General features: G+C 42.0%; 1 protein-coding gene across 2 annotated transcripts; it reads left to right on the top strand.

The window, feature by feature from the left end:
• Window positions 1-1,311: 1,311 nt before the first annotated feature.
• nr2e1 (nuclear receptor subfamily 2, group E, member 1) lies at window positions 1,312-7,551 on the top strand (the record flags this gene model as incomplete). 2 transcript variants are annotated; one of them, XM_083934704.1, is made up of 9 exons in its annotated part: window positions 1,312-1,339; window positions 4,030-4,175; window positions 4,907-4,994; window positions 5,349-5,584; window positions 6,040-6,186; window positions 6,436-6,532; window positions 6,653-6,802; window positions 6,961-7,066; window positions 7,389-7,551. In XM_083934704.1, the coding sequence occupies 9 exons, from the start codon at window positions 1,312-1,314 to the stop codon at window positions 7,549-7,551; spliced, it is 1,161 nt and encodes a 386-aa protein (XP_083790830.1). The 2 variants fall into 2 exon arrangements, with proteins under 2 accessions (XP_083790830.1, XP_083790829.1); XM_083934703.1 differs by having other exon boundaries at window positions 1,312-1,372.
• Window positions 7,552-8,941: the final 1,390 nt, after the last annotated feature.

Below are 8,941 nucleotides of genomic sequence, written 5' to 3'. Positions count from 1 at the left end.
ACATTTGTCAATAAGACAAAATAACCACTGAGTTAAAACACGTGCAACAGGTTCAGTAACACTCAAAATGACTTTTAAATGAGCCACTGACACAAGAAACACTTACATATTTAGATTTCTTCAACATTGCATACATCAGAATATTTCTTTAGCATTTCTATTCTAATGTAACCAACATCTAACACATCATTACTGTAGCTACAGAATAAAATCAGCATCACCTCAACTGTTTGACAGTTGCTCTAACTGACCAGTGTCGTTGTCTCCACTTATCCTTGAATCTTAAGGGCTGCATGTGTAACCAGACGCAATTGTGTACGTAGGAAATGAGGAGCGTGAAACTGTTTTATGTCTGAGCCCGTGTGTGTGTGTGTGTGTGTGTGTGTGTGTGTGTGTGTGTGTGTGTGTGTGTGTCCATAAGCTCTTAGTTGTCTAACAACATACCACAGCATTCCTCAAGTTGTTTATAGTGGTCGTAACTGCAAGTTTTCAGCGCACTTTTTAATTCTGTATGTGTGTGACATCGGGAGAACTGCGGTCTAAATAAATGAAAAACGATTCTAAATGTTGCAGAAAAACATGGATGCTACACGTGTTTTGTTTGCAATGCTTCTTGATCCATGAGCAAGGCACTTGGCATCACACACATTCTCTCTTTCTCTCTCTCTCTCTCTCTCTAACACACACACACACACACACACACACACACACACACATACACACACGCCAGTGACGTCAGGATGGATTTTGGAGTAGAAAGCCAAGTGGATGAAGGAAGTGGAGATCTCCACCCTCCAGCCTCCCCCTGACACTTCTCATAAATATTACCAAGGCTTATTTGAGGAACCCACACCACAAAGTCACGTCGTGTCCTGGTTTTAACACGTTTTCACCTGTCAGAACATCCGAAATTTGATTTTTCTCTTTTCACCCTGGTTTGGCACCGTCGGAAGCGCGCCAGGCAGCGTTTTTCCAACTTCAACTTTTATGCACCGGCTGTTGCTCCCAGAGCTGGAGGGCTGCTGTCGCCGTTTACCAGTCCGCTGCGGTCCGGTACTCCTTCCGCACAGACATCCTGCATATCGGAGGCGAAGACTGTCGCATACGATGTGCAATCGCGTGTCTTAATTTGGGCTCGTCGATTGGAGATCTACTCTGTCAAGTTGGGCAACTCGGGACTGTGACTTGCCGATCTCACCGCGGCTGGTAAAGAATTAAAAAAGGTGCTTGTCGGCAGTGTCTCTGTTAGCAAGAACAAGAAGAGAAAGAGGACACGTTTCATTCTTAACTTTATTATTAAGTCGAGTGTCCATGATGAGCAAACCCGCCGGCTCAACAAGTGGCTGTCTGGATATTCTGAATGTCAAATCAAGTAAGTGTTCTCTTTTCCTGATGCTGCTGGACACTATAGTGCCGCAGTGGTCTATATGGGCCTTTCTCTGACATCAACTGTAAAACATGGAGATAAAGCTGCTGCACGCTTAACTATATGTCTCAAATCATACAATTCTTAAGTCAGGTCATGGTCATGCAGAAATGGGAGTAGTGGTCCATGGGGAATAGCTGTTTCTTTTCCCGATTACACACACACAGTTGGCTGCGTAAACTTGTGTCCATGACCGATGATTAAAGCGTCCTCAGTCTGATTTCTCTCATGGAATTTATATATTTGCAAAGTAGAACACGTTTTCAAGAAGTAAAGAATGAATCATCTGTATCCATGCGCCAGAATATTCCTCTCCAGCCCACTTGATGCCACTTGTTGCCTGTGATTTAATTTCCAGCAACTTCTAAAAAAAGAGCATTAATGCAATATTCAGCGAGATATTTACTAAAACATACGATTTAAAAGATTGCATAAAATATTCTTTGGTTTACTGTTTTACACAATTGAATAAACAGTAGCCTACCTATCTGTCTTAATGTGTGGCATTCGCGCGTTTCTGTGGTAGCTACTGTAAAACAATGTCATTATATAATTAATCATAAGTGTGATGTGTGGTTTTTAATTGAAGCGTTGAGTATTTTTCTGCTTCTATTTAAGATTTTCTTGTGGTTTAAAGTTCGAAATTTATTTCTTTGAGCAGTTCAGTATAGGCCTCATAATAAATCCAAATGAAATCCCACTTAGATTATAATATAGACCTAAAGTATATTATTGCTGTGTGTCAAAAAAAGATACATTTCTAGTAATTGTATATTTGCTTGTGTGCTCTTTTCCAGTAGGGTTTATTATTTCCAAACGTGTTTCTTCTGTTGTTTTATCCTCGGGTGCTTAGATGTTTACAAATTATTATTAATAACCAATCTGTTTCAAATTAGAATAAAACAAAGGATGCGACCACAATTCAAACACCGTCACATACGTTCATACCAACATTATGGGTGGTCAGTAGAAACATTTCCTGTACTCAGTAAAACTTAATTTCCAGTTCTTTTAACAGGTTTGCGCCTTGATGGTGATTACGTTAATAGAATATGCCATATATCTTCAAGCAATTACTGCGCACAATGGAGACGAATTGGACCCCCACAGTGGGAAGTTAAATACATTTTCCCCCTTCACAACAAAATTGTGCGTCATTTTATTTAATTGACTCTCAGCAATTTACAGTTTTATATTTCTTTGAGTATATCTGGTTGACATTTGGCGCACTTTATAGTTCATCTTCAATTTAATTAGGCATACGCTTAAAACTGTTATTTGGGGGGGGGGGGCAAATTAACTTGACTTGCTTAGCTTTGCTTTATTTAATATCTGTTAATTAGTAATTGACTCTAGTGAGTAAAGTCAGCATTATTTATTATTAATAAAAAAAATATATATAATCTGCCTGACCTAGACAACTACAAATGTGGATATAACTTAATGTACAACAGGTGGATTGTTTTTTAATTACTCCGTTGATGAGGCCAGCTCTAAAGAAACTCTTTCCAGACATAAATGCTACATAAAAAGTTGGTTATCTCCATCTTATGGCAATTACACGGCGGTGACCGAGAGTTAAATAGCCTACACGGCCTTCTGATTCTTAATAATCTGGCAATTGAAGCCGTATAGCTCTGCTCCAGGAGTCATTGCTTTTGCTGCTCAGTAGTTATTCCCATGCTACCCTTTTTGACGGGTCACTGGTGAATCAATGAGCAGGTGGCAAAACGTCAGTGTAATTACATAGTCGGCTTTTCCCTCCAGAATAAAAAAGACTCCCTCATATGCATACAAATATACTTCTTTTTTCATAGATTTGAATACAAAATCTTCACACAAAAAAAATCACATTTTTTCATCTACACCGGGGTCGATTTACATACACTTCATTTGAGTTGGTGAAACGAGTTGGTGCGCATTATTCTCATGGTGCAGTGTCACTCCCTAATCCTGGGGCCTATAGACCTGCGGGATAAAGCAGCTGTCGAGTCCCATTATGAAGGGGAGTTGGCAGCTTGTCGAGATCCAGGCAGTCAGACGAGGTTCAATGGGGGAAAATCATTAAGTTAACACTTTCCCCTAATGTCTCCATTGTGCGCCATCAGGCCATTGTCTTAGAGAGCTCAGATATGACGCTTCCCACCGGACTTTATTCTTGAAATGTGCGCCGTGAATTCCCATGCCGAGGCGCTGTCCAGTGTGTGTGTGTGTGTGTGTGTGTGTGTGTGTGTGTGTGTGTGTGTGTGTGTGTGTGTGTGTGTGTGTGTGTGTGTGTGTGTGTGTGTGTGTGTGATTGTGAGAGTGTGTTTTGTGGGATTGTCTGACAAAAACAAGTCCTTTGTAGGACGATTTGTCCATATTTACTGTATGTCCACAGTGCAGGTGGAAGCAGACAAAGTGACAGCTCTGAAACTCACTTCATTAAGATACACATCTAAACGTCCAACCTCAGTCAAGCAACTATTTTCTAAAGTTTTGTGGCAACTTTAGAAATTGTTCTTGTAATTTATCCAGATGATGAACATTGACGATAAGCAATGACATTTTATTCCCTCAAAATTGAGCGACTGGATACTAACTGAAATATGGACTTTTCTCAGGTCGGATTCTGGACATCCCATGCAAAGTGTGCGGCGACCGCAGCTCGGGGAAACACTACGGCGTTTACGCCTGTGACGGCTGCTCCGGATTCTTCAAGAGGAGCATCCGCAGAAACAGAACCTACGTCTGTAAATCTGGCTCTCAGGTGAGAGCCTCTTTCTCCTTATCCTCCCTCTTACACAGGCCTGTGGCAAATGTGGAATGCTTATAAGTCAGCAATTCTTTTGAGATCGTGACATCTTTGCTTTTTGTGGAGAATCGAACAAGTTGGAGACAAAAACAGTCAGGTGAAGTAACGGGAAGTGAATGCATTAGGGATTTGTGCCTATTACGTTCACTAAATAATATGTACCAGTAATCTACAGTTATTGCACTTGTCCCAAGAGAGGTTAGTATTCTCATTGTTGTTAGAATCAGGATTTAAGTGACACGACATCCCTGGCTCTCGTCCAAAAAAACATTACTAACTTTACGCACGGAATGCGCATTTTACGCGCAGACCCCCCCCCCTTCTGATGCTGTGTTAAGTCTCCTTTGATGAGCCTAATTGTGTCATGCCTGGACCATTAAGTATTGGGCTAAACACCGCGCTGTTATAATATACCAGGTGTAATCCAATCTAATGTGATGACTCGAAGGCGAGGATTTAGGCAGCAGAGGGCGGGATAGAGTACTTATCCTCCGGGATGAGGCCGCACTGGAGCCGCAGGGGAGCAGGTCGATAGCTACACGATAATAGCACGATCTTTCACCTGGAGATTGGCCTCCCAGGAAGATAATAGCAAGAAGCTTTCGGTCTTGCAAGCTGAGAGAAATTCAACTGAAGGCTGTAACCCCCCTCTCTCTCTCTCTGTGTGTGTGTGTGTGTGTGTACAGGGTGGCTGTCCCGTTGACAAAACTCACAGAAACCAGTGCCGAGCGTGCCGTTTGAAAAAGTGTCTAGAAGTGAACATGAATAAAGACGGTAAATGGGTTTAATTGAATTATCACTCAGACACGCCATGCAGTGGCGTTTGGGTTAGAGGTGGGCAGCTCGGATGGAAAAGTGTAGTAAGGGTGTTAATGAAGGCTGAACAGGAGCAACAGGTTGATAATTACCTTCCCTTCACTAATTTTAAAGGGGATATTATTTAACACATGTGGGAGGTTTTACAGTTTACAGCTCATTAAATCTTTTTTTTTCTTCTTTCACACAAACAAATGTAGAGCTTCGACTCATTAAGTTGACTAACACCTTTAGTTTCGTTCGATAAAATAAGCCATTCAGCCATTCTGAGATCATTCCGTCACTCTGTGCCCCTGCCGTCCCGTTTCACAGCCGTCCAACACGAGAGGGGGCCCCGGACGTCCACCATCCGCAAACAGGTCGCCCTATATTTCCGGGGACACAAAGAGGTGAACGGATCATCGACCCATTTCCCGGGATCCTCTCTGCCCGGCCCTCCCTTCTTCACCACGGTCACGCAACTGGAGCCTCACAACTTGGAGATGAGCGGAGTAGCCACCACACCGGAAAGACAAGCCATCGTGGGTCTGGCACAGCCCACCCCCAAGGTATATATATTTTTTTATACATATAAATAACTTGGCTTATAAGTAGTTCTCACCTTCAAATAAATTACATCATTGTACAAATAATACATTATAATGTACTTTCTTTAAAGATTTGGTCAGATGATCAAAATATACAATTTCTTTCCTTTCAATTTCCTTTATAGTGTATGATATTCTGTGGATATTTGTAATACAGCTTTCCCAAATGTTATTATAGGATTAGTTTTTTTCCGTAAGAGGTTAGAAGTTGAAATTCTTGCCCCGATTTATCAGCCTGTAATCCGCCTATTAGATTTCTCACTGTAAATCCACCACAAGCAACACTAATAATTATAAATCCAGCAAGGGCTTGGAATTTGACCTTTGTTGTTTACCATTCTGTAAACTTCGTTTCATTCTAACATAAACTGATATATGAGGATTGTGGTGATGATAATCTCTGTCACTTCCTCCAGTATCCCCATGAAGTCAGCGGCACCCCCATGTACCTGTACGAGGTGGCGACGGAGTCTGTGTGCGAGTCAGCGGCGCGCCTCCTTTTCATGTCCATCAAGTGGGCAAAGAGTGTTCCCGCATTCTCCACCCTGCCTTTATCTGACCAGGTACGCTTTGGAGTCCAAATATTATCCAGCAGGGCATTTGAACGTGAGCGAAATCTCGATTAGGTCCATAACTGACTGCTCTAAGAAAATGTTTAATTTGATTTTAAAATATTTTAAGCCAAATGATGTTTAAAGACACTTTCATTAGTGTATTAATATTCCACTGGTACTTGGAATACAGTGCATGATTGCTTCGCGGTGGTGCAGCGGTGCAGCACGGTTCAAAACTGTAACTATTCATCTTTGCAGCTGATTCTGTTGGAGGACGCTTGGAGGGAGTTGTTTGTTCTGGGCATCGCGCAGTGGGCCATTCCTGTGGACTCCAATACTCTCCTCGCCGTTTCTGGTATGTAACGAGGCCCGAGAGGGCTTATCTTAAATACAGTCCACTCACAGGCCTCATGATGTACAGTTGTAAATGTCATCATGCGTATTAACATTCACAATTCTCCGTGTTTGTTCGTAGGAATGAACACTGAAAACACAGAGTCTCAGCGGATGAATAAGATCATATCCGAGATACAAGCACTTCAAGAGGTGGTCACCAGATTCAGACAGATGCGTCTTGATGCAACAGAGTTCGCCTGTTTGAAATGTATCGTGACGTTTAAAGCCGGTGAGTACCTTTGGCGGTATTCTCATTTAACTGAAAGACGGTTCAAAGTGTTTTTACCAGAAGGATTTTTTTAATTTTAATTTATTTTATTCATGCAAAAGTTATTCTAGCTATTGCACCACGTTATTTGTTGTTAAAAACCTGCCTCTATCTGATAGTTCCGACGCATGGCAACACTGAGTTAAGAAGTTTCCGCAACGCCAGCGCCATCGCTGCACTCCAAGACGAGGCACAGCTCACTCTGAACAGTTACATACACACCAGGTAAGAGACTCTGATCTGATCTATCTATCCATGTGTCTATCCATCATGTTCCATGCCTGTTGAACCGTGTCGTGCAGGTAACTATTAGCAGCCAGATTCATTATAAAGTTAATGAGGCAATAAGCCACTGTAGCATCCTGTAATTGTGCACAGGTGTCGCAGCTGCACTTCGTTTTAAATTAGCAGCTATTTGTAACACAGGTGTGCGTTAATTGGATAGGCTGCGCCAGACACTCTGCACAAAGAACCGGGGAGAGAGTGTGAGTGATTGAGTCAGTGAGTGTGAGAGAAACTGGTTTTGATCCCGACTGATGTGTTTCAGGTACCCGACTCAGCCGTGTCGCTTCGGGAAACTGCTCCTGCTCTTGCCGGCGCTCCGCTCCGTGGGCCCGTCCACCATAGAGGAGGTGTTCTTCAAGAAGACCATCGGTAACGTGCCCATCACCAGGCTCCTCTCTGACATGTACAAGTCCAGCGATATATGAACTCTCGCCATCTGGGAAAAAAAGACTTGAGCTGAAGGCCCAGATACCCACCCAGCACTCGACAGAATGTCAAATCATAGCAGGTGTCACCGTGGGTTGAATCTCGTAGGCTGTCATAAAGTAGCCTATTTAGGCATAGACTCCTTCGAAACAACGACTGCAACACAGCCGGAATTCACCAAGTAGCCTGTTAACAGTTGCTCTAGTTAAGGATTAGCATGTAACTTTCATTATAGAAGTACCTGTGTGAGATCTCTGGTGTGGGCACAGGCAGTCCACAGTGTTTAAATATCGCCTAAAGACTCTGGAGAGCGCGTGCCAAGTGCGTCTGGCGAAGAAATGTTATATATTAAGACGTTGTTTTTTTTTGTTTTTCGAAAGTCTGTGAGACCAATGAGCTTGACGACCAATTCAGCCATTTATTGCTTTGATCAATCCCAACGGAGGAAACCAAAACAAAAAAAAACCTAAACTAAAAAGATGACGCATGCGTAATGGGGGATGTAAATTGCTGTCCCTCGACGCGGTGCTGAAACCAAACGCACGGGGCAAGAAGCGGTGCCAACTCTATGAAGACTTAAGGAGGAAAGACTTTTGAAGGATGTGCTCGCGTTGCCTCCCAGACTGTAAAACTACATTCATCCGAAGTTGGTGTTTGTATTTACGTGGTTAATGTTCTGTTTGTGTTGGTGTTATTGAGGCTGTTTTAGGTCGACTTTGTGAAGTTAGGCACTAACACTGGATAAAATAATATTCAGCACTTGGAAATGCTTTTGTGGCCTGTGATGTTTGTATTCTGTTGTACGTATTTGGAGTTATAACTATTTAGAGTTGTAACCAAGAGAATAAAATACAATGAATCAAGCTGCTTTCAAATAACCTAGATATAAACTACCAGCTGACAGTACTGGTAATGTGCTTCTCAGATCTAAATCGAGTTATCAATATAAAGTACACTTTCAAAAGATTCTCCAGTAAAACGATATAAAAAGGGTACAAAACACACGATAACTCATGTAAGACTCGTGATTTACTGGGATACGCAAGAAACGCCCAAGTCAGTGTATGCAATTAAGGATTGTCCATTTAAAAATTACCAGATACATATTTATATGCCACCGAATAAGCTGCAATCAAGTTACGTTCAAATAAATAAAGGGCATTTCAGATCTATGCATTTTTCTTATCAGTCAAACTGGCAGTCAGATGCCAACATTTACATATTGCTGCTGCATGACCCAACAGTAATGATACACTATCATTACTATATTTACAAGCTTTTGGGGTGACGCACAAATAAGGTGAATACTAAGTGTAATTAAGACACTTACTTTCTCCTTCTTTATGGAAGTTTTCAAGAATCTTCTGACCAGGGCTTCCCTTTCCAGCT

The sequence above is a fragment of the Echiichthys vipera genome (genome assembly GCF_963691815.1).
Source record: "Echiichthys vipera genome assembly, chromosome: 19".
Classification (NCBI taxonomy): Eukaryota; Metazoa; Chordata; class Actinopteri; order Perciformes; family Trachinidae; genus Echiichthys; species Echiichthys vipera.
The sequence above is the reverse complement of the archived record's forward strand: the minus strand, read 5'-3'. Positions and strand labels throughout refer to the sequence as shown.